Here is a 25,528-nt window from a genome sequence, read left to right as displayed (position 1 = left end):
GATTAAGACTAGGAATGATAATAGGACAGCTATTCTCCATTCCTTAATTATTTGAGGTAAAGCCTCCTGAATGTGCTACCAAATGACATGACACAATAAGCTTTCCAGAAGATTGTTGAAAAAAAAAAAAAAACACATGGCACAGGACTCAAGAAATAACTCTTCTTTTGTGGGCACATAATCACCTTGATTTAATTAATTACATTAATTATATAATTAATTGCACAATTAATGTGAATTTTTATGAGGCAGAGAGATGGAGAGATGTTGGTCAAAGGGTACAAAGTTTCAGTTAGACAGAAGGAATGTTTTTGAGTTCTGTTGCGCAGCATAGTGACTATAGTTAATAATAATATGTATTTCAAAATTGCTAACAGAGAAGATTTTAAATGTATGCACCAGGAAAAAAAAAATAAGTATATGAGGTATTGGATGTTAATTAGCTTTATTTAATCATTGAATAATATATGGATATACCAAAATGTTACATTGTACCCCACAAATACGTACAATTATTATTTGTCAATTAAAAATTAAAAATTTTTAAAAGTCCTTGTAGTTCTGAATTTGAATTGGAAGCATTAGTGTGATTTTGCAACATTATTTTTTTAAAAGCATTTTTAGCTTTGTCCACTGGAAAAAACCTAGAAAAAAATGACCAACTCAGTAGTAATAAACACATCTAGCATGCAGACTGTGGTCTAAATACCATTTCCAAATAAAAGGAATTGGTGCTTCTTGGAGAAATGGCTGATTCTAAATATGGACCAGAAAATGTATATGATGAGCCCAAAATATCATGTCATAACATAAAGCAAAGAAATCATCAGTTCTACTGGGGTCATATCAAAAACACTCTGGTGCCAACTTGAAGAGGTTGCCACTGTTCAAAGACAGGACAATTTGACCATCAATATGAATAATGGATTTCCATGGCTTAAAATGACAATGGATTAAAATAAATATGTTTAAATCCATAAATTCACAATGATGCTTAAAATAAAGTAATCCTATTGGATATCTTCAGAGCATAGTAGAAAACCAACTCATTATTTGGAAATCTGATAAAGCATACGTATCATACATATTTATTCTACTTTTCTTGCATACATATAATGAGAGGAAGTTTCTCTCTGAAAAATTAACCAACCTAATAAATAAGACATTATAGAGTTAGAATATTATAATTTTTCAATCCCTGATGAGATAATATCTCTAGGAAATGATCATCCATTTCTGCTAATATCAGAGAGCTATCCAACATTATAAGCCTCCTAACAAAAGTACCACCTAGATTGTAATCTTATCAAACAAATGAACAAAAAACCCTTGATCTGAACAAGTCTCTGTCACTACCAATTTATACAAAATATAAGACAGAGGAGCATGTTAAATAGCACCATATGAATACAGTCAGCAAAATCCAGATATGAGACATTCTACAGGACAAATAACCCAATTTCTTCAACAAATAAAGAGTAAAAAAAATTGAGAAAGAATCTATAAATTAAAAGAAATGTACCAACCAATTGTAATATATGGAACATGCAAATCCAAACTTTAAAAAAATTTATGAGATAATCTGAACAGTGATTGAACACATTGACTACTTGATGACATTAAGAAGTTATTTTTAGTTTTTAAGTGTGATAACAGTGTTGTGGTATGTTTAGAATAAAATTATCTTTAGAAATGCACAATGAAATGTAGTCAAATGAAATGATATTATGTCTGGAATTTTCTTCAAATAATCTGGTTGGTGGAGGGGTATTGCTGTATTAGATATCTATTGCTGCATAACAAATTACCCCCAAAATTTGAAACTTAAAACAATAAACATTTATCCCAAAATTTCTGTGGGTCAGGAATCCAGAAGGAGCTTAGCAAGAAAGAATCTATTCCAAAGATTCTGGCTCAAGGTCTCTGCAGTCATCTGAAGGATAGAGGATCTGCTTCCAGTTTACTCGGCGATTGCCTGACCTCACTTCCTCACCGGCTGAAGCTAGAAGCCTCATTTTCTTTCCATGTGGGCCTTTCCATAGACTGCTTGGGTATCAGCAAGTTGTGGCAGCTAGCTTCCCTCAAAAGAGAGCCTAAGATTGAAGCTACAGTCTTTTATAACCTAATCTCAGAAGTGACATACCATCACTTCTACCGTATTCTATTGGTCACATAGACCAACTCTGGTATAATATGGACAGTGACCACTGGTATGCATAGGGGACCATTAGGGACCATTTTAGGATCTGGCTACCACATTGACTAAATGTTTTATGGACCAAGCCTCCATCCATCCCATGACCTCCATAAACCCAAACCTGACTTGAAGACCACAGTGGTATTCTAGTCTGTGGTTTCAGTGTAAGTTCAGAGTGATTTTCTAATATAATTCTCAGAAGTTCTAGGTATTTCCCTTTCCTCAGTGCAGAGTCAGCCTGTTGAACAGACTTTAGGAAAGGTTTGAGGGCATATTTGCCATAAACACTGGGGAAAATTTGCAGGATTCTTCTTCTTCTTCTTTTTTCTTTTTTTTTTTTAATGGACTCCACAGGTTTGGAATAGATTCTTTCTTGTTCTTTTTTTTTTTTTTTTTTTTTTTTTTTTTGGCAGGGGGGAGGAGGGACAGGGTCTCTCTCTATCTGTTGCCTGGGCTAGAGTGCTGTGGCATCAGCTCAGCTCACAGCAACCTCAAACTCCTGGGTTCAGCAATCCTCCTGCCTCAGCCTCCCAAGTAGCTGGGACTATAGGCATGTACCACCCACACCTGGCTGATTTTTTCCTATTTTTAGTAGAGAAGGGGTCTTGCTCTTGCTCAGGCTGGTCTCAAACTCCTCACCTCATGTGATCCTTGCATCTCAGCCTCCCAGAGTGCTAGGATTACAGGCATGAGCCACCAGGCCTAGCCTGGATTCTTTCTTAAAGAGACCTCAGACTCTGAACTGGTTTAGATGTGGAAATTGGGTAAAAACTCATGAACCCCAACAATATAGTGACCTGAATTATGTTTCTAACTAGTAGACCTATAATTTTCCACCTATTATGTCAAGCAGCATTTTAGTATGCTGCCCATCTATTTCATTCCTAGGAACTTCATGATGAGTTAGCCATCACCACAGATCCCAGTAGCAATACACTATAATTACCATTTCATCCTTGCTGCTTATTGTAGTCATTTGACCTATTTTATCTCTGACCATTCAGCACTGTCACCTGACCTCTAACACTCCAAGATTTCATTACTCCCCTGGAGCTGGGCAATCCACCTTTTTTTGTGGTATCCTGCACTGTTGATTCTCATATACAGAAGACATCCACTATAGGGCTCATCATGGATGTTGGTGTCATCCTACCCAACCTATTTTTTAATGCCTTGATGAATGCAAGTCCACGGGGTTGCCACAGAGGGTATGGTTCAGGTTGTACATAATAGATCCATGTTAACATTTGCATTTCCTTTAGCATTTGAACACCTTTCTCTAAAGCAGTGGTTCTAAGAGGGATTTCCTAGAACCAGGAGCAGCACCTGAAAACTTATTAGAAATGCAAATACTCAAGCCCCACCCCAGATCTACTAAATTAGAAATTCCGGGGGTAGTGCCTGACAGTCTGTGTTTTAACATGCCCTCTAGTGATTCTAAGTTTGAGAGTCACCATATTAGTGAGCAAGGGTAGAGTAGAATAACAATTTTGACTCTTCTAGTTTCAAACTGTGTTAAAATTTTCCATATCATAGTTTACTTCCAGAAATTTAAATAAGTTGTGTTGCAGAGAAAAGAATCACACTTTTGTGCAAAACCTAAAAAACATAAGAAAATTGTGGTAAGAGGTGAAAAATAACATGTTGGAGGGGCTAGAAAGATAAATTATGTTACCTTGCATTGGGTTTTGGAATGTATTTTTGCGTACTTCCAATAGGATAATAAGATTGCCCTGTGAAGACCTGATTTCAAAGGAGCTGAGTACTGTTGCTAGATCTCTGTCAATTGTCCCTGTGTGTTCTACACCATGGAGAACATGAATAATTCTCTAAAGTTAGTGCAAAGTAGCAAGTTAAGCAAGTTGCTCCTCATTAACTTTCCAAAATTAGAAAGTACTGAGAAGCAACCTATATAAAAAGTGGGTAGAGAGAAACACTTTAATAAAGTAAATCACCACAAACTTTTTTTGTTGTTGTTGTGATGAAGTTGTAAGCTATATTGGTAACCAATATGTTACAAATGCTTAGAATTGATGACATCACATATTGTCAACAAATTAAAAGTTACTAGTCCTAGTTTTGCATAAATTGTATTGTCATAAAAGATGAAATTTTCAAAGAAAGAAAAAAAATAAGTCAAAAAGGCAGCCTTCATTGACCGTTGTCAGGGTGGTTAGACCTTTTTTTAATCTATTAGTATGAGCTAGAGGATGAGGTATAATGGGTAGAATCATTTTCCGAGTAGAAACTGTTGGTAAGTTTTAGATCCTCCACAAGGAACAACCTGATTTGTACATGCTCCCAGTCAAACAACTCAATGCCAATGCTTATACCTGGAAATTCATTCTGTCAATTTTTTGCTGTTAGAGCTGTCCTTCTCTGACGAGTTTGAATATTCAGATGCACCAATGAGAACTGTCAAACCTGGCAGCATTTACTTTCATACATGGCATATTTATCAAACATAACTACAACTATCATTTAATTAATGTCTAAATATTTGCTTTCTTTAAATCTGTGTATTAATGGCATTCGTCTGATAGCTAGCTACCCATGAAAATTATTTGAATATACTTTTGCAACAGGGGCATTTTATTTATTTATTTATTTGTGACAATGTATTACAACTCTGTAGGCTGTGAAGTTCAAGATCAGGGCACGAGGAGATAAGGTGTCTGGTGAGGTCCTACTTCCTGGTTCACAAAACTGCTTCTTGCTGTGTCCTCCCTCACCTTGATAGAAAGACAACAGGGAAATTTTAATATGTTTCTTTGCAACCCAGAACCTTTAAGTTGTTTTGGTTTAGATATACTTGTGTTTATTATATTATACACATAGTCTAAGTTTAAATTTTGACCTGTTAGTCTAAGTTTCATGAAGGCAAGAACGAATTTTGTCCTTATCACTTTGTCTTCAGTGCCCAATACATGGGGTATAATGTTCATGCAATGAATGTCAATGAAACTTAATGCATGATTTCCTGATTCTAGCAAATTGAAAAACGGCATAGCTCTCTCAAGGCCAGAATTATGCTTCTACTCTTGCCCCTAGCCCTGCTAACAAACTTCAGAGATTCCCTACCATCTTTAAAAAAAAAAAAAAAAGGTGCTTCTTTTCTAGAAGAATATGTATGTATTGAATTGAAAAAAACAAAAGCATTTAATAACCAAATTTGGAATTTAATACTTGTTGAATAAATCCTAGCATACATGATAAAAATTAAGTGATATACATAAAATACTGACTAGTAAAAACAGGATAGAACAAACTTTTGCAGAGCCATTTTCTTAGCATGCTATCTGATTTCCTTATGACTGCATTCAAATTAGGGGAGAGATTGGCAGAGATTTTTCTGAAACAGTGTTTCCTGCCAAAGGAAACAGTTATTTAAATACAGTATATTGAAAGTGGGGGCAAGTTTAGTTGCAGGTATTATCATATTACAGATTTTTCATAATTATAAGAATTAGAGAAATCAACTGATGAGTTATTTTCTGCAGGCTGGATTCTTGGTTAACAAGAAAGGGGAGTTATTGGTTAAATTCTGTGGGACCATCTTATCAACACTATTGGTGGGCTTTAGTGTGGGCAGGTCCCTAACAAACACAGACAAATGAATAAAAGAATTACAATGAGTCACACTTACCCAAATCCTATTTGATCTAACTAAACTCTGTTGCTTATTCCCTAAGTCTAGGGGCTCTTTTTGGCTGTATGTTCATTATTGGAGTTTCTATGTTAATGAAGTTCTAGGAAAGCAAGAGTAAAGTATTTTCATTGGTGAACATCCACTTCTAAAGTTAGTCTTTACATAATTATTTCTCCCCAATTAACACTAGTAGTGTCCATTATATCCAAACATATTTATTAGTCATTTTCTTGCCAATGTAGGCAACAGCATAATGAAAACATATGAAACTGAGTTTTTTTTTTTTTCCTAAACCTATGGATTCATTGTACTTTCTGATTTATCAAACTATCTTATACAATATCCTTATTTCTGGCTTCTAAATAATTAAAGTATATCTCTATGAACATATGTATTCTTTTTTTTTTTTTTTTTTAATTTCAGCTCATTATAGGGGTACAAAAGTTCAGGTTATATATATTGCCCATGTCCCCCCATCCCCCCGAGTCTGAGCTTCAAGTGTGTCCATTTAGAAACTGAAATTTAAGTTGCAGGATTTTATGAAGCTGTGAAAATTGTCACAATCAAAATGGAGTCACTATTGTTAAAAAACAAAACAAAAACAAAACATACAAAAAAACCCTTGGCAAACAAAGCCAGGAAAGGCCATGAAGAGAGGGTTCTCATTCTTGTATGCCTGATAACAAAAGCTATCACAAAAGACTGTACAAAAACCACAACCTTGCACAAAGGCCATCGCAACCTTACACAAAAAATACTTCTGCAAGGACATCTGCCCGGCAACTGCCTGTACTGGCATCACCCTTGTTATTGATCTTTGTAGCCAAGGATAATCATTTCAAAACAATTATGTAATCCTCCTCATTTTTTTCCTTTAGAAAACTTTGTCTTCCTTTACTAACTTCCTGAATACACACATAGCTTACTATAGCATGTGTATTCCCACTGCAATTCTCTATTCACAAATAAATATCTTTTAGAAAGCCTCTCTGTTGTTTAGTTTGACTAAATCAGTGAAAATAATTGAGAACTGCTTAAATCATCACAAAAGTTATTGTCAGATGAGGATCTGGCAAATGAAGTCAATTAAAAATTGAAAAAAAGAAAATTTATATGGATGCCAGAATGAATGCTTCGACACAAAATTATCTGAATAAGATTAATGGTTAAGAAAAGCCTTTGGAAAAATTAAAGCCCTGGAATATTTTCGAAAACATGACCAATTCTGTGATCATAGTGTACAAGTCAAAAGTGATGTCACGCCTCTCAAAATCAATATTTGATTCATTAAATTGAAATTGTTTCCTATTAGTGTAGATTCTTCCATTATATTGTGGAAATCAGTTTTAAATGTGTGTACCAGTTTGGATATCTTAATGATGTCAACTGTTCCCAAAATGTGTTCTTCAGAACACTAGTCGAAAATGTCATCTGTGAAAAGAAGGGACCCACAAAGGTACGGGATATTTTCTGTTTCCCACACTCTACTATGCTCCATTCTGCTCGCTGACCAAAAGGCTGATCTGTATCGACTGTAGGTTCCTTTGCCCTCTGTCTTCCTCTTAGGTTTGGCTAAAGGAGTGGAGGGCAGAGGAGACCAGCAGGACATCAAAGGGGATGGAGGAATGATGCTATTTATTTCTTGGTCTCTTATCTCCTTCCTGCTGGAGTGCCAGTAGTTGGCTGTATCCTAGAACTAAGGTCACAGCTTCCTCAAGGAAGTTCTCTCCATTTAGTTTTTCTCTGCAGTTCTGGTAACTGCTCCCCATCTTGCCCTTTTAGGCTGGGAGATGGTAACAGTACCACAACTGTGTTAGTTTCTCTTTATTAAATGCTTCTCCATTATCCACTGAGGGGACTGTTTTCTTCTGGAATGCTGATTCATACAATGGTTAAATACTATACTGTCCTCTTGGAAGAGTCAAAATTCATACCAGCACATGAAAGGCTCTAAGAAATATTGCAATAATGTCTAAGTTTAGCCCAGTATTTGCCAAACAGTTACAGCTAATGTACCCAGGAACATCCCTTGAATACACTGGATTATAAAATTCCTTGCCTTAAAAGACACAATACCAAACTTAATGGTTTATATTCTTGATGGGCAATCATTATAAGTATTTAATTGTTCTGTGCTGTGTGGAAACACTGATGTCCTTAAGGTCTATTAAGATATACGAACCTAAGGCTGTTAGTCATAGCATTGACTTATTCCAAATGACTGTACTTTTTGTATTGTTTAGTTTTTATAATTTTTCTCAATATCCAGGTGATATCTTACTGCTACCCACATGCTTCTCCCTGTGTTCATCTTATTATCACCTCTAGTCTGGCAGGAAACCAAATTACCAAAGCTAGCTAAAATTATATCCAAAAAAAAAAAAAAAAGATTAAATAGGTTTAAATTAAATGCTCATGATTCTCTAATAAGCACAAACTTTAGTGCCTGGACTTCAAGCCATCTATTTTGGCTGCTTGGAAACTTTGTCCCTTTATACTTGGTACTTCAGTTAATTGGAGTGTTGCTCTGGAGGTACTTGTTTAAACACTGATGTGGCAGTGATTAATGCTGTGCATTTCTGGCTTTTTAGCACAATATGATAGAATTGCATTTCCTTTATTGAGTGGCTATGTAACCAGTTGTGTCCTTTGAGTACAAGTGACACATACGATTTCTTAGTCAAGCATTTAATCATCATGTCAGACACTCTAAATTCTTTTTTTGGCTTCTGTCACAACTAGTACTGTTCCAGACGGTAGATGCTCCATTAGCCTGGGTCCCTATGATGGATATAAAGTTTAAGTGAGAAATAAATCTTAAAAATCTTAAGTTAAACTTAAGTCTTAAAACAGTTTCTGAGATTTCAGGGCTTTTTGTTCTTGCAGCATAAATTAGCTTATTCTTTTTTTGACTTGCTTCAAAAAAAGATTTTTCTGCAAAAATAGAAAAGGGTTCAATTTAAATGAAGGAAATTGCAAATAAGGGTTTATATACAGTTTTTATGAAGAACAATTTATCTTTAAAGAATATGAGAATATGTCAATAAGAAAGAGTTCAAGAACTCACAAAAGCTTTAAGAATGGGTTACATAAAAAATTGACACATATTCATAAGCTGTGTGCTCTAGTGGACAGGCTCAAGCACAGGTTTGAATCCCTGAGTTCTACCATTTATCAGGTAGTCACTTAACTGGAGACTCAAATACCATATGAATAAAATCGGGACAACTAATACACGATTACTGGAAGAGAATCAAATTCTTAAAATTACCTGACAATAAAATCATTAATAAATGGCAGCCATCATAATAGCTGTATTAATCAACTGGTTAGTCTGGCAATACATATTAAATTACCATCAATCTTTCCATTCATACCTTAATGAATATAGTTGGTTTAATTCATTGAAGGCAAATATAAATTTTCTGTTACTTTCCTTCCGAGATTCTGCTTAGCTTGGTTACCCCAAATGTAATGGAGAAACATTAAATGTCAGACACTTTTAAACCAGTCTTTAATTTTTCAATTCAGGTGTAAGAAGACATATATATGCACACACACACACAAACATATTAATTCAAGGGATCAAGAATGTAGAGTATAAACATGTACAGCAGATACTACTTGATGTATTTTTTTAAAAACTTACTCTAAAAGAGTTTCATAATTTACATGTAAAAGAAAAAAATCATTGTCACTTATACTTCTACTTCCCTTTGAAGTGTTCTCATCAAATTGCATCTCCTGAAACTGCTATAGAAAGCATGAAACCATTCTCTTAGTTATGGCAAGCAGGGGTGGGGGGGGTACTCACTGTTGACCAAAATCTAGTGACATTTTTATGTTCTCCGCCATACTCTTAAATGCCTAGCAAATAGTAGACATTTGTTAGATGAATACAATGACATTCAAAAAATAGATCCCAGAGACCTAGATTCTGCAGCCCAATTGGAGATCTACAATATCATTTTGAAGTGTTCTAGAAGGGGGATATGACCAGTTTTGATCACAAGCCTGGGCTGGCTGCTTCTAGGTATGGAGCTGCGTTAAGGTGTGGGAATAGAAGAGCACCACCCTAGCAAAAACAATAAATGAAGGCTGCAGTGCACTGTGAAATGACCAATGGCACCTATTTCTAGGGTTTTCCTTCAACTAAAAGATTGCATTTTGTTATGATTCAGTAATCACATTGTTAGCAACATTGATTCCTATAGACAAGCCTAGGCAACTAGTCACTATTTACATCATCCCATTCAGGGTATGCAAACCCAAGTACCAAATTTTAGAATACCATCTGATAACTTCTTGCATTCAAGACCTCAACTCATAATTCTTTAAATTATCTTTTGATATAAAGAATCTTTTTAGGATGTATTACAGGCATTCCTATGATAAGCTATATTTACAAGATACAAAATATTTGGATGAAAAGCAAATTCATCATGTTGTATACTGTACAGGTAAGGTTTATAAAGTAAATTGATTGATTTTTAGCACCATATATACAATCCAACACTGCAAAGTAATTTAACTTTTCAAACTCAAAAGGTATTTTTTTATTAATCATGATGGCATCTCCTCTCTCAATAAAAGTAAATGTTATTTTATGGGCTGGTGGAAATAGTTTATTATTTAGTAATCAATTACACAAAATCGTCTCGTTGAGTAGGCTGATTTTTAAAAAACAAAAAGAGCTCAGGTTAAATAACTAAACCCAATCAAAAATAATCTGAGATTTAAAGAACTAAGGGCCTCCAGAGGCCTGTTATTCCTTTTGTCCTAGCTAAATTTTAAGAATGGAATATAGTAAGTGCTAAACTAGCACTAAGAGATGGAAGCAAGTTCTTTTAAACTATAGTGATACCAAGTGGAGTATCACTTTTTACTCACATTTTAATTGTTTTACCTTTATCACTACTATTAAAAAAATTAGACAAGGACATGTCCCTTTCAGATTAACATGAGCTATGCAGTTAGTATTTCAGATTACTGAAAGAAACTTAACATTTATTAAGCCTCCATGCGCCAAGTAATGTCCATATTAATTTCAAAATTTATAAAGGTATGTCATTATTAATTTGCAAATGAGCAAACTGAAGCTCAGAGGTTGCACAAACCATTAATAACTAAAAGCCAGGCACGGTGGCTTGCAGCTGTAGTACTGGCTGTCCAGGAGGCTGAAGCAGAAAGATCACTTGAGCCCAGGAGTTGGAGGCCACAGTGAACTATGATCACACCAGTGCACGCTGGCCTGGATGAAAGAGCAAGATCTTGTCTCTTAAAAAAAAAAAAAAGAAACGAAAAGAACTAGTAGAACAGAACTTTAAAAAAAACCAAGGCCTTTCTCTACTATATACTGTTTCTCCTCAGTATACAACAAATTGGTTCAAAATTACCAAGACCTTTAAAAAAAGGAAAGTTTATAATGAAAAGCACTTTTTTAACATTAAATAGTTCTCATGACTCTAACAAATCTTGTCTATGAGCTTACTAAAATGCTGACTTCATTTAATTCTTCATTTGTAAAAACGATGAGGACACACTATACATGAAATGGCATTCAGTGAAGTGTAATTCATTTTGTTTTCTACAAAATAAGTTAACTTTAAGCAAAACAATCTCAATGATGATAAATGCATTTCATTATTTATTTAGATGTTTAAGCTCTCGCACTAAGTTTTTACAAGCTGGTGAACACTGACAAATTATTTCTCCCACAGAACTATAACCACACATTCCCAGACAGTATAAATATATGGTTGAACTAACATTAATACACATCACCATTTTATCAATTACATAATAAAACAAATTATCAAGTATCCAAATATTAAGTTACACAGCTCAAAGGCATATAAAATATTAGATGTCTGCTCAATTCATTAGCAGAAACCCACTTCTTTTTTTTTTTTGCAAGAGAGGTTGGGAAGAGAAGGAAAAAAAAATCACACTTCAAACAAAAATAAGTTGGTAAACAACTTCTGATAAGTATGGAAAAAAAATTACAAGAATTTCAGAAATTTTATGATTAAGAATTGTTTTAGCTACAATTAACAAAGCCATCTCTACCTTTTAAAAAATATTTACTAAATTAAAGAGCATATTTCTACATGTTCTGCACAAGACAAAGGCAACATTTTGCTAAAAATATTTGATAGCCCCCTCCCATTCTTTTTGCAGGCCCTCCCTGTTAAGTTGCACCTCAGAGTGCAAACATTAAATTAACTGTAAGGCTTTTTTGTCTGAAGACATTAAAGACATGTGCTTCTGTACAATGTAGATTTTCAAAATGGAGGTTTTTCATAACAGCACAAAATGAGATTTACAGAAAGACATTAAATAATCACTGTAAGACTTGGTAAAAATAAGAAAAGTCAATGGTTAAGCAAACCTGATGCATACTGGTATAAATGTGGGAGATGTAAACATAAAGTGAGCAGGCAAATAACCATGTAGGCCCTACTTTCAATGTCTGAAATGGATAAACCATATAAGGTCTAGAGTGTTCATAGTTCCTGGGATTTTAGTTCTGTACGATACTAAAAATATACAAGTATTGTGCTGGGTATTTTGGCACCTAATCTTTCTAAATTTCTTACATATTGATAAGATTCTGGCATGGGAATAGATTTAAACAAGACATAACTCAATACCGCATGATTTCAGGGAAGGTCAATTGGTACAAATGATAAGCACATTTTAAATGCTGAACAGCAAGAATCTTTTGCTAAGTGTCCAAAAAGGCTAACTGTAACCCAGACACATAGGTTGCAATTCTGTTAAACTTGCAGCCTGGTAAAACTGCTTTACAATACTCTCATGGAAGCTTCATTAGACTTATTCACCAAGCCAACACGTTGGCTAATACATATGACATATTGGGTCCTGTGTCAAATTTTACTTCCAAGGCAATAGCATCAGGCACCCCAGTTTTATTGAATGCAACAGTTGTTTCTATGACCATTGGAGTCTTTGAAGCGCAGCCGCATCTTAGGACGATACTTCTCCAAATACAAAAGTTGCTTGCTGTTAAAAGCTCCACGCCGCTTTCTGGGGGGGGGGAAAAGATGAAGCAATTAAAGCAAAATCCCTCTACAGTAATGTTTAGTGTGTTATGGACAATTATCACTTCTCTTGTGGCAACTTAATCTTTTAATTATTAGGCTATGACCTAACACAGAAAGGAATATGGATAGGCATACATGTACAAATGGAAAAAGAACAGTAAAAAGTTAATTTTCTAAATCTTCTTGAGTGGTGGTTACGAGTCAAAATTCACATATCTATTTATATATGAAGTCCAAGAAAAGACAAAACTAATTCATGGTGATAGAAGTCAGAAAGAGGTTGCTTTTGGTGGCAGAGATGACTACAAAAGCCACAAAGGTATGTCCTGGAACACTCAAAATATTCTACACGTTGTATTGGGTAGTTGTTTTATTTGGGTGTTATTAACTGATCTCCCTTCAAGACCTGTGCATTTTTATTGTATCTTTCTTATACCTCAATAAAAATGCAAATCAATAAGCAACATATTCAATCAAGAATTTAAAGCAAAATAATAATTCAAAGAATATTGTTAAATTAGAACCTTAGTAATATTAGCATCTGCATGAAATGCAAAAAAAGGTATTTTATACTTAAAGGTATTTTATACTGGTTTTAATACCATCTTAAAAAATAATCATAATGGCCAGATGGGCTATTAGTAACATACTTAAACTCACTGATATTTAACAAGGAAATGAGAGTGCAAATGAAAAGAGAATCCACTACTTACTGTCTTATGAACTGTACTGCATCTTCGTATTTCATTCCACCTTCGATTAATGCGAGAGCAACAAGCACTGGAGCTCTGGTAAGGCAAGAATTTTGATAAATCATTTTCTCAAAACTAAACTCTGATAAATTCATTATCCCAAACATTCCCCAATCCAGAAGTATCATCTACCATACTTCCTATTTAAGCAATCCCTGTAATACTGACTTTACGTTAAAAATTAGAAGAATTTATAAAGTGTCAGTATTTTCTTATCAACCCAGATTTTTATGAAGAACCAAATTAATAAAATTGTCTTACCTCCCAAGGCCTGCAACACAATGAACAGCAATACAACAACCAGGTTCTTCACGAAACTTGATTTTTACAAGACTTAACCAGTCATCAACAATCTGGTTAGATGGTGGTGCACCATCATCAAAAGGCCAGTCCTAAATCAAAAGAATGAAATATTATATATCTTTAATGTAAATACTATACGCATAATTCTAAATTTCTAACATCCAAATGTTTTCAAAAGCATTTTTATTTTCAATATGTTTAATAGAATCTTATTGGACCCCACTGTCACTTAAATGCGACGAAACGCTCAATCTTTAGAAACATATTTCTTTACTTCAAACCTTTGCTTATCTTTCACTTTTATTTGGAAATTAAGATACTGTATATCTTACTTAAAAAACTAAGCTTTTTGAGGTCTGTGGTTTATTTGAATAAACTTTTATAGCACAGTATCATAAACATATAGGAACCGTTAAATACTTACAAGAACATGGATGCCTTCTTTCTCCACAAGAGTAGTATCATAAGTTGCTTCACATACTCTTACTATTGTGGTAACTCCATACTTCTTAAGTTCCTAGATAAAACAAATTAAAGAAAAAATTAAGTCTTCACAACCACATCATTATTGCTCAATATTTTAGCTATTTCAATCTCTGATCAGCAGGTGTGCTGGTTAACAGAAAATCATGAAAAAAAAGGCAGAACCTATGTATGTGTAAACGTGGAAGCAAATCTTATTTTAAATGAATACTAGAATAGTGTAAAAGGAAGAGGGAATATTAAACACCATATGTATTTTATTGGGTTTTGGAGATAAGGTCTCACACTCTGTCACCTAGGCTAGAGTGCAGTGATGTGATCACAGCTCACTATAACCTGGAATTCCTGGGCTTTAGCAATCTTCCTGCCTCAACCTCCTGAGTAGCTGGGACTAAAAGCATGTGCCACCATGCCTGGCTAATTTTATTTTTTGTAGAGATGAGATCTTGATATGTTGCCCAGGCTGGTCTCAAACTCCTGGCCTCAGTTGATTCTTCTACCTCAGCCTCCCAAAGTACTGGGATTACAGGCACGAAGCCATCATTGTGCCTGGCCCTACATATTTTTGATAACTTAGAAAAGTTTTTTTTTTTTTTTTTTTCTTTAAATCCGGTGGCCCTTCACATACAGAAGTTGTTTACAGTTATGGTAACACTGGATAGATTGGGATGAAACACTAAGAGGGGTAAAAGCAATAAGGGCAAAAGTTTATATAACCCGAAGGAATCATTTATAAACCAGTAAGTAATCTGGTTTGACAGATTACAGTAACTCCTCAAACTTTTACTCATTTGAAGTATATAAAGTCTTAAAAGTATATTCAGACTCTAAAATCCTAAAAACATAGTAAAAACCTACATATTTAAAACTATAGGTTTTAAAATGCATTAATTTTAACTCTCCTGACATTTAAAAAACGTTTACATGGTAATCTAAAACAAAAGTACTATTAAAGGATTTCCCTATGATCTGAGAGACCTATTTGCTGTTTCTGAACACTTGTAGATATTTATGAATAAAATGTGTATCTGTCCAGATATATTCAGCATTCATTACATTTCTTCTTCCTAGTAAAAAGAGGTGAGGTCAACAGTGACAGAGTTTTGGCTATGTAGCCACTATCAGGAAGAAACACAATTAGTAGCTGAAAATTGATTCTAAGCATCAAATGAGGTCCAAGGCTTAAACTAATTTTATGGTATTACTCATTAGGCTAAGCATATATGTGAAAAATCCATCAACAGCAGCCTTCCTCCCCCTGTAAATTTCTTACAAGTGAGAGCTATACTCTTATACTGTCCATATATTGATTTAAATTAAACTTAGATGCATGAAGAACTATGAACTCACAAAGCCAAACAAGTACATGTCTTTCTCAAAATGTATAAAAAAATTTACCTCTAAAGAAGACATTATATTTTATTTCTGGGAACTGGAACTATAGGTATACCATCTCATATTTTCCAAAATAGTATTTATTTTACAGGATATAAACTCCATTATTTAACTGCAATTTAGTATGTTAAAAATGATCAAATCTTACCTCTATAAATTTGTTTAAGGTCGCATTGGTTGGATTGTGTGTAATAAGAAATCTCATGTTCTTGTATGTGACTTCCACAGGAGCTGGGCGGTTCATTCGAGCCATGTTAATTTAGTTAAAAAACACTCAATAGGGTTATGAAAGAATTTAAAAAATTGAATACAGAAATGATGCAAAGAAACTGAAGTCTACTTCAATATACTCCACTTGAAATTCTCAGTGCTTTGAGTATGAAGTTGGAAGTAATGGTAAATGAAATGAACCTCCTAACAAGCAGCAGCAATTCTTCAATCCAGTAATACTGAGGCAACAAAAAGGAAGTGCACTGAGGTTTACCCCATCCAGGTCAGAACTCTTGTAAAATGCTCTGCAGATTTCAATTCAACACTTCTGTGTCCAGGTTAACCACTCTTATGGGGGCTTCTTGGTGGAGTAGTAATGAATTTCTACAGTTCACTTGTCTGCATAGAGGTCGTGCTGTGCCTGGCAGTAATCTCCACTGCCCTTCAGAAACTCCATAAATGTGTGACCAAGAACACCACAGAACTGCTGTTTAAAAGAAAAAGAAAGAGAGAGAAAAAAAGTTATTTTCCAATTCAAGAGGAACATGCTATGCTTTTACACTATCTAAATGCCCAACTATTTTTTCAAATTAGAGCCCAAGGCACTTTTTCAACTTTTACTTGCATGACAAAATTCAAAGGCTGAGTACAAGATTAAATCAATAAGCATAAAACAAGCAGTCACAAGTAGATTAAACTGAAATTACTGATTATTACAAAGATTCCTCAAAGAAAACCACTGTTACATTTGTTGATATTCCTATGTACATGTATTTTCTTCTATTAATTACTCCTCTTTTAATAGTTGTTTGTTTGCTCTATATTGTTATGAATTATATGTACCAGCTGTTGATTTTTCCAACTAACAAAGCATTTTACACACTAACACAAAATTCATGAATACTTTGAAGTCATTAGTCCTTGCATAGTTTACCTAAGTTCCTTTTCAATTTTTGCTTTCATACTTAATATTGTTTATTAAGCCAGTTCAACGAGAGAGGAAGAGGTTGGCTGTGTGGCGTTTTTACAAAGATAAATAATACTCTTGCCTAGGCTGGAGGGCAGTGGGGTCATCACAGCTCACTGCAACCTCAAACTCCTCAGCTCAATCGATCCTCCTGCCTCAGCCTTCCAAGTAGCTGGGACTACAGGTACGTGCAACCACATCAGATAATTTTTTCTATATTCAGTAGAGCTGGTGGGGGGGGGGGTCCCACTCTTGCTCAGGCTGGTCTTGAACTCCTGACCTCAAGCAATCCTCCTGCCTTGGCCTCCCAGAGTGCTAGGATTATAGGTGTGAGCCAACACGCCCAGCTGATAATACTTCCTTATGTAATTATTTCTCAATGATTGCCCTCTAAGTTTTGATTTTAAAAGCTAAATTTTGAGGCTACCATCAACATTTTCCTTTTGTACGTTTAAAAATACACTGAAGTTAAAAAAAGTAGTTTTAAAAATTGGAGATGGCTCACACCATTCTACTTACAATAAATAAAATTGGCTCTCATAAAATTTACCAACTCTTCTAAAGACTTAGAGTACCCTTCACCAGTATTTACTTTTCTAAAAAGACTGATTTTCAAAGTGCTTCCATAAATACAATCTCATTTTATCCATAATAATATTAATTTGTCATTCCCATTTAACAGATCAGGAAAATGAGTCTCTTGAAATTAATCAACTCATTAAGTTATCATAAGAATGTATACTTATAAATTTAAAAATTTATAACTATAAAAAGAAAATATTTCTAATTTTTAATAATATTCTTTTGTATTTTAAAACCAAAACTTCACTTATCTAGTCTAAAACTGAAATCTATTTACAGAAGAAAAGAGGATAGAAGAATGTCAAGGAGGAGGTGGTAGGTGATGTAAATTATCTGACTCCTTTCACAGGTTTTGAAAGCAAGGTAACTACTGCCAGTAATATATATAAATCTATTTATATTTCCCCCAAGTTCCCCTTAAGAACTAAACCAGTCTTATGCCAATATCAAACATTACATGAATATTCACAGGATATTTTCAAAATATGTATAATAATTATTCTTCCAAATAGTTTATAAGGTACTTCTTGTGTATTTGGGAGGAAAAAGGGGACAATGGAAAATATCATTAACAGGTTAACAAGAACACTAAGTGACAGCCACTGCCTCAAACACTTTATATGAATTCTCATGGGTAAATTACCAAACAAAATAAAAGCTTGTAACATTAAAAAAGTTCCATTAGTTTCTATGCTTTAAGCTTAAGTATTTGAAAAACTTAAAATTAAATTCAAACTATCTGCTCCCATTTTCATTTTACACCTTTAAATAGAGTCTCACACTACAGTTTCTAGAACAACTTAGCTAAATTTTGAAGAACTCATATGGCTATCTATCAGGTCACAAAAAACATCAAGTCAAAAACCCAGTCTATTTTTTTTGGCAAAACAAAGGGACTAGCACTAGGAATCATTTATTAAAAGGTCCCATAAGGAAGACAACTCTCATTTGTTTAAGTTTGTTAAAATGAGCCCTCATAGGTTACTTCACTTACTTGCTAGCTGGGTTAAAAAATGATTGTCTAAATCACCATTAGAGATATTATTACAGTGAATAGAGACTACAGTAATATGGAAAAAATTATTTCATTATGCTTTCACCTCAAATCCTAAATATTATCTCCTTAAACATAATAGATAGTGTATTCCAACACTTTTCTGATGACATTCAATGAATTTAAAAAGCTTTACAAATGACTTATCACAGTATTCTCATTTCTAGGTACCATCTTTTTTATTCAGTTGAAAGCTGATTTGAGACAGTATTTCACACCACTATTTCCATATTTAATAGCTAAAATTCCTGTTGGCTATAGCCGAATGTGGCCATATCCCTTCAAGACGTGAGCACTTTCATCAGCAAGCAGAGAACGCAATACAGAAAGAATTCATTTCCTGAACTGGTTTTTTTTTTTTTTTTTTTAAACTGAACGGAGCCACCCAGTGGCTGGGGGGACACTTCTAGTTAAGTACTGATGACCACTGACATCTTTCTCTTCTGGCCAAGACACTCCCCCATTCCCAATATCCTCTCCACAGGAGAAATCATTCATGATAGGCAGTTCAGAAATACCAAGGGACTTTTCCTCCCACATTATCAGTTGCATTATAACCACATGCATGCTGGGGCAGAGGAGAAAAGAACAATTTCTGTGCAGAAGCTCAAGTCAAGTTTGTCAGACTGCAAAATCAAGGCAATCAATCAATCTGTATAATGGCTATTTCAAATAATTCGTTGCTGAGTTCGGCATCTACCTAGGTCATAGGTAATGCACCTAATAAAGCATGTGTAAAATGCTCCTTATTATTGGGAATCATCTACCTTTCTTTATAGTTTTCAACTGATTAACTGCCACCAAACAAAATTCATATGAAGAGGAACAGGAAGCACTGCCTCAAAATCTGGACCTCAAGCAGGTCAACGGTTCCAGCTACGGTGTAAATAACAACTTAATACTCTTGGAATGATGGAGTGTTCCACGGACATAAGATAAACCTCACAATTCTGGCTCTGGTTTGGCTACTGTTGCCACGAACCAAGGAGGCAACAACACATTACACCACGGATTTCAGGAACAGTTCTAAAACAGTCCCAGATTAAAAGGCGCCATCCAAGGCCCTTACAAAATTGGCAGGGAAAATGCATGCTGGTGCCCAGCCGGGGGACTCCTTCGTTTCAGTGTAACAGTAGCCCTAGCAGTTTCCAAGGCGCTTGACCCAGGCCATTTCTCGACGACTTGCCCAGAGAACGGACAAGACTCAACTTGTTCCCATTATCCACAGCCTGAGGTGGGGCGCTAAATCCGGAACAGCTCGAATTACCAGGTGGAGACTGACTGCCGGAGGAGGGCGGGGCAGGGAGCTGGTGTTCTCACCTAGCAGAACCTCGCTCTGGGCAGCAGCTCGCGGAATGCCCCCGATGGCCGCCGCTCAGAGTACGCGGCGGTGCGCGCCCCGGCCAGCCCGCTGCGCCCCCTCTCCGCGCCGCAATCACGGGTTCGCGCCGCGCCTGACTGAAGGCGCGGGCGCCGAGGCCATTTTGTCTAAGGCTCTGGTCCCGGCCACGGAGCACAGGGGTGGCTGCACCGGGCTGCTGTCCCGCGCCGGCTCCCGAGCTCCGTGAGCTTGGGGCCGAGACCGTTACCAGCCACACCGGGCCGCCCCGCCTATCCCACGCCTGCCCGGATCTGGTGGCAATCCCGCCGCCACCGCGCCCTCCCCGTATCCGGCTCCGCAGTGACACGCGCAACCCTCGCCCCACCCCGGGCCACGTCTCCTGCTCCCAGTGCGGCCACTCTCCTTCCTCCGAACAAAGGGGTCCCGGGACGCCGCGGAGCCCGCCTAGCCCGGACGGGGCGCGCCAGACCGGAGGGCCAAGGGCGGAGGCGGCGGTCACAAAGCGGCTTTTGTGCCGCCCCGCCCGGCCCGCTGCGGCGGCCGAAACCGCCCTCCGCCCGCCACAGAGGCCGGGCCGCACCGCACCGCCCTGGCCGTTCCGGGCTCCGGAGGGACATGGAAGCCGGTGTCTCCGGGGGCCAACTGCCACCCCGCAGCCCCGCGGGCCCCGGCGTCCTCCTCCCCGCAGCCGGCCGCCACTAGTCGGCCGCAGGGCCGTAACTCGCCCGAACCCACCCGGGACCCAACGGAACCGCAGCCTGGGGTTAACGGGAAGCGGACGCCGGGCTCCGAACAAAGGCGACGGCGGGGACGGGGGGGCCTGCCGCGGATTACCAGCCCGAAAGGCGGTGGTACGACGGCTACTCACAGGAATATGTTTACTCATTGAAGATTGTGGCCTAATCATACAGCCGGTCCCGAGGCGGCGGCGACACAGGCGGCGGCGGTGGCGGCGGCTGCAGGGCAGGGGGTGGCGGTGGTCGTCGCGGGGCGGCGGCGGCGGCGATGCAGGCGGCGGCGGGGGCACCAGGCTCTACCATGCAGTGAGCGGCTCGGAAGAGAGCGCGTAGCCGAGCCGGCCCGCAGCCGAAGGAGCCAATACGCGCGCCGCGGCGCCCTTGCGTCACAAGCCCTTCTCTTTATAGCCGGCGCGACGTGCGAACCCCCGTCCACCAATCGCCGCCCGGAACCCTGCGCTCAGAGCCGACGAGCGGGGGCGGAGGCCCGCCCACCGCGCACGTCACCCGCGGCGGCCGCCGCCGGTGTGAACCGGTTGATGAATGGCTGAACGCATTAGTCGGAGCATCCCCGGGCGGGGGAGGGAAGGGGCCGAGAGGAGACGGAGGGTTGTTGCGAGCCGGAGAGCGGGGCGAGATGGGAGCGGGAGAATGATTTCTATCTGTGGACTGGAGGGAATCACGCCACAAACCCCATATCTCATAATTAGAACCACCCACGAGTGCACACACGTCACATGGGAAGACTTGAAGTTTGCCTCAAACTTAAAACGCAGTCCCTTTAGGACTGGAACCGACCCCGCTTTCTCATGCCTTAGGGAATAACCACAGTTATCTTTGCCAGAGGTTTACCTTGGCACCTGCGCCCCTAGCCTGTCCGTCATCAAATAATACTTATGTCGCACGACCCCTGTACCCGGTGATTCAACACCTTGAATGCTACGGCCTTAGGCTTGGACAAGATGAATTCTTGTCGCTGGGGGCACTTTCAAGTGGGGAGAAACTTGTGTTAAGAAAACTTGCCCTGTAGAAGACGGGGAGAGTATCTTTTGATGCGGACAAATGCTTTCTATAGTCTTTTTTTGGTCACGCCTCCATACTACATACGCGGGCAACTGCAGTTAGCTCATTTGTGGCATTTCGAAATCACATGCATCCTTTGTACTGCTGCTCACTTAATGTGTTCTCACAGATAATGAAAGGTTAGGCACTGCTAAAAGGAAGCGTTTTTAAAAATTAAGAATCCTCGGTTTTGTCAAGCACTGATGTAGTTCTTTGCGTCAAAGCTAAAGCTTTCCTTTTTATTCATTTTCAGTCCTGTTGTTCCACTGTCTTCATAATTTAGGCGCCTACAAGGTAAAGCCTTATCACAATTCTTCTGTGCTATACAAGGGCAACTCTGTCATTTATAATCTGAAAACCCTTTCTCCTCAGCTTTCTGGAAGGAGTAAACAGGACCTTAACCTGCTTTGAAGAACTAAGTTTTCCACTAACACTGAGGCCTTTTGTTTGCTGTTTTCTCTGAGCATTTGATTGGAGAGGGCTTTGGGGATCAAATTTTGTCCTTCCTCAGTGTACTACAGCATGTTAAGATTCATTAGGACTTCTATTTAGAGACTGCTTGCATTGTTATTCAACTTTCTTATAAACATGTACTCTTGTAAGTAAAGTAAGTACTTTCAAAAGAGAATTGGTCCAGACTTATAAAGGAACAAAAGTCAACTCATTTTCATTTTAGAGAAGATTGCTCACCTAGGGAACTTTTGAATCCATTTAAATTAAGGAAAACTAGCAAATTTGAGAAATATATTACGAAGAAAATATAGGAAGAATTAAAAATTTCCCGGGGTGGTGGACATAAAAGCTAAGCAGGCCCAAGAACTCAAGTCACAAAGAAAAGGACAGATTTCATTATATAAAAATGAAAAACTTTTACATGGCAAAAGACTTTTGAAAAGTATTCAATTCACATTGGGAGAAAATATTGGTGCTATATTATGGGCAATTAATATCACAATAAATAAAAAGCTTGACCAACATATATAATAGTGTAAAGAGCACATTTAGATTAGCCACTTTTACCCCAAAAGTTGGTCAGCACAGAAATACTAATTGGAATACTGAAACTTTTTCATGTAATGATGTTTCAAAAAATGAATCTGGTGGGACAAGATACAAACTCAGCAAATGGTAAGCGGAGCCAAATCAGTGTTAGCCAATTTTCTTGTAGAACTTGCGATACAAGTTGTGAGCCTTGTGATCCACAGATCCTGTAATTACCACAAGCAGTGCTGACATGAAGAATACAGTCAGCTATGCTCATCAAGCTCTAAAACCTGGGCTCAAACTACCAAGTGAACTAATCAGCTTCTGGGGGTCTTAGCTGCTCAAACAAGGTACCACCCTGTCCTACTTGGAAAATGACATAGATCAAGGATGAAAAAACAGAGAAGGTTTTTCCTATTGAGAGGAAGGCCACATTTTAAGCAAGACTTAAGTGCGGTCTTGCTGACCAGTCCACTAAATTCTCTTAGGGTAGTCATGTTCCTGTGGCTTTGGCAGCTGCCATGTTTTTAGGTGTCCTGTGCCCTTGTAGACTCACTGCTGTGCTGAGGATGTCTGCTCTAATTCAGTTTAATAGTTCTAAGCTGTCAATTCTCAGAGACCAGTAGACCATATCAACATTGGGTCAGGAGACCCCTGTGATTTGATGACTCACTAACCTTTACAGACTTGCATTCAGAGCATTAGCATCTGTGCTTGTTCGTTTTAATTTTTATCTTTTTTTTTAGAGAGAGGGTCTCACTATATTGCCCAGGCTAGACTCGAACTCCTGGACTCTAGCGATCCCCTTGCCTCAGCCTCCCTAATAGCTGGGTCTACAGGTGTAGGCTACCACTTCCAACAGCACCTATGTTTATTTAAAGAGAGTCTCTGACAGACTTGCAAATAGTGGTTCACACATCAAGAAGGAAGAAAACACCTCTGAAAGCCAATGCTTACTCTAAACTCCGGAAGCCCAAACATGGATGGTTTTCTGTCCTTCTAAACAAGATGCTTAGCCGGAGGCTACTTCTCTCAGCAAAATATGTGACCTCATCATGGTAGGCAGGACTTTTCATTGGCATATTCAAACTATAAAAGACAACAGTTGAAAGATAAAGAAGACTATAAGAACATTATGAGGAAGATTTTTACGGGAGATGAAAAATCGCAGAGGGCAACAAGTCAGCAAAACTTAATAATAAAGAACAGAGAACTGCTTACAAGGACAGATCTCCTAGTAAACATTGACTCCATGTATACCAGGTATACAAAAGGAGTGGAAGATCATCATTTTCAACCTCCTCAGATTGGTCGGGGCTATGAGGAAGTTTGATTAAAAAAATTTGATATAGCAAGGGTATTACCATTACAATGATAGAAAGATCAAATGTGACAATATGAACCTAGAAAAAGACACTAGATTACAAGGTATAACGATATAGCAAATATAGAAAAGGCAAATACTCCAATGAGCCAAGACCCAGTAGGTGTCTGGATACTAGTTCAGAGGGTGAGCTCTTGTTCCCATATTTAAAAAGAGTCCTAACAATCCATATATACAACAATAGCTCCTATCAATATTATTTAAGTTTATTTTCCTTTTGTTGTTTTAGAACTGTCTATTTTACTTTATATCCAAAATTAATCTTCTTGTATGATTGTAAACAAAAAAATGTGTAGTGTACAGCCATACCTTCTTTCTTTATTGCACTTTGCAGACATTGTGTTTGCAAAATGAAGGTTTGTGGCAACTTTGTGTCAAGTAAGACTATTGGCACCATTTTTCCAACAGTATGAGCTCATCTCATGTGTGTCATAGTTTGGTAATTCTCACAGTATTTCAAACTTTTTCATCATTATTATATCTGTTATGGTGCTCTGTGATCAGTAATCTTTTGTGTTATATTGTAATTGTTTTGGAGCACCTCAAACAGTGACTGTATAAAATGATGAACTTAATAAATGTGTGTGCTCTGACTGCTCCACTGACAGGCCATTCTGCCATCTCTTTCTCTCTCTTCAAGCCTCCCTGTTCCCTGAGACACAACAATATTGAAATGAGGCCAATCAGTAGCTCTAAAATGGCCTCTAGGTGTTCAAGTAAAAGAAAGAGTCTCATGTCTCTTATTTTAAACCAAACCTACATATGATTAAGCTTAGTGAGGAAGGCATTTTGAAAGCCAAGATAGGTAAATAGCAAGAGAATTAGAAGTGGAGGCTGAAGATGTGACTGAATTGCTGCAATCTCATGATCAAACTTGAAGGGATAAGAAGTTGCTTCTTATGGATTAGCAAAGAGAGTGGTTTCTTGAGATGGAATCTACTCTTTGGTGAAGATGCTGTGAACATCATTGAATGACAGGAAAGGATTTAGATGATCACATAAATTTAGTTGATAAAGCAGTGGCAGTGTTTGAAAGGACTCCGATTATGAAAGAAGTTCAAGTATGGGTAAAACCACTATCAAACAGCAACACATGCTACAGAGAAAATTTCTGTGAAAGGAAGAGTCAATCAATATGGCAGATTTCACTGTTGTCTTGTTAGAAGAAATCACCACATCCACCCCAGCTTTCAGCAACTACCACCCTGATCAGTCAGCAGCCATCAACATTGAGGCAAGATTCTCCATCAGCAAAGATTACAAATTACTGAAGGCTCAGATGATGATCATTGGCATTTTTTAGCAATAAAGTGTTTTTGTTTAAGAGACAGGGTCTCACTCTCTTGCTGAGGCTGGAGTG

At 37.6% G+C, this 25,528-nt stretch overlaps 2 protein-coding genes across 7 annotated transcripts; both read right to left on the bottom strand.

The window, feature by feature from the left end:
• Window positions 1-9,292: 9,292 nt before the first annotated feature.
• On the bottom strand, window positions 9,293-16,261 carry PTP4A1 (protein tyrosine phosphatase 4A1). 5 transcript variants are annotated; one of them, XM_069489009.1, is made up of 5 exons: window positions 15,995-16,099; window positions 14,393-14,485; window positions 13,927-14,057; window positions 13,627-13,701; window positions 9,293-12,892 (listed from the first exon to the last, which is right to left on the bottom strand). In XM_069489009.1, exons 1-5 carry the CDS (start codon window positions 16,097-16,099, stop codon window positions 12,688-12,690), a joined length of 609 nt encoding a protein of 202 aa, XP_069345110.1. In that variant the 3' UTR covers window positions 9,293-12,687. The 5 variants fall into 5 exon arrangements, with proteins under 5 accessions (XP_069345110.1, XP_069345111.1, XP_069345112.1 ...); XM_069489010.1 differs by having other exon boundaries at window positions 12,703-12,896; window positions 15,995-16,261; XM_069489011.1 differs by having other exon boundaries at window positions 12,703-12,896; window positions 13,927-14,018.
• Window positions 16,262-16,447: 186 nt separating this feature from the next.
• Window positions 16,448-21,136, bottom strand: LOC138395917 (uncharacterized). Of its 2 annotated transcripts, none has more exons than XM_069489014.1 (2): window positions 20,870-21,136; window positions 16,448-16,543 (listed from the first exon to the last, which is right to left on the bottom strand). In XM_069489014.1, exons 1-2 carry the CDS (start codon window positions 20,906-20,908, stop codon window positions 16,448-16,450), a joined length of 135 nt encoding a protein of 44 aa, XP_069345115.1. In that variant the 5' UTR covers window positions 20,909-21,136. The 2 variants fall into 2 exon arrangements, 1 of the variants encoding a protein (XP_069345115.1); XR_011235561.1 differs by having other exon boundaries at window positions 16,485-16,540; window positions 20,870-20,923.
• Window positions 21,137-25,528: the final 4,392 nt, after the last annotated feature.

Source organism: Eulemur rufifrons, chromosome 15 (assembly GCF_041146395.1).
Source record: "Eulemur rufifrons isolate Redbay chromosome 15, OSU_ERuf_1, whole genome shotgun sequence".
Lineage (NCBI taxonomy): Eukaryota > Metazoa > Chordata > Mammalia > Primates > Lemuridae > Eulemur > Eulemur rufifrons.
This window is presented reverse-complemented; position numbering and strand designations above follow the sequence as displayed.

Coding starts and splice junctions, on each gene's coding strand:
- PTP4A1 (XM_069489009.1), bottom strand. CDS start 16,099: ATGGCTCGAATGAACCGCCCAGCTCCTGTGGAAGTCACATACAAGAAC. Junction 14,058..14,392: donor AAGAAGGCATCCATGTTCTT/GTAAGTATTTAA, acceptor CTTTTGATTTAG/GACTGGCCTTTTGATGATGG. Junction 12,893..13,626: donor GCAGTACAGTTCATAAGACA/GTAAGTAGTGGA, acceptor CCCCCCAGAAAG/CGGCGTGGAGCTTTTAACAG.
- LOC138395917 (XM_069489014.1), bottom strand. CDS start 20,908: ATGATTAGGCCACAATCTTCAATGAGTAAACATATTCCT. Junction 16,544..20,869: donor CAATGAGTAAACATATTCCT/GTGAGTAGCCGT, acceptor TCTTTTAAACAG/CAGTTCTGTGGTGTTCTTGG.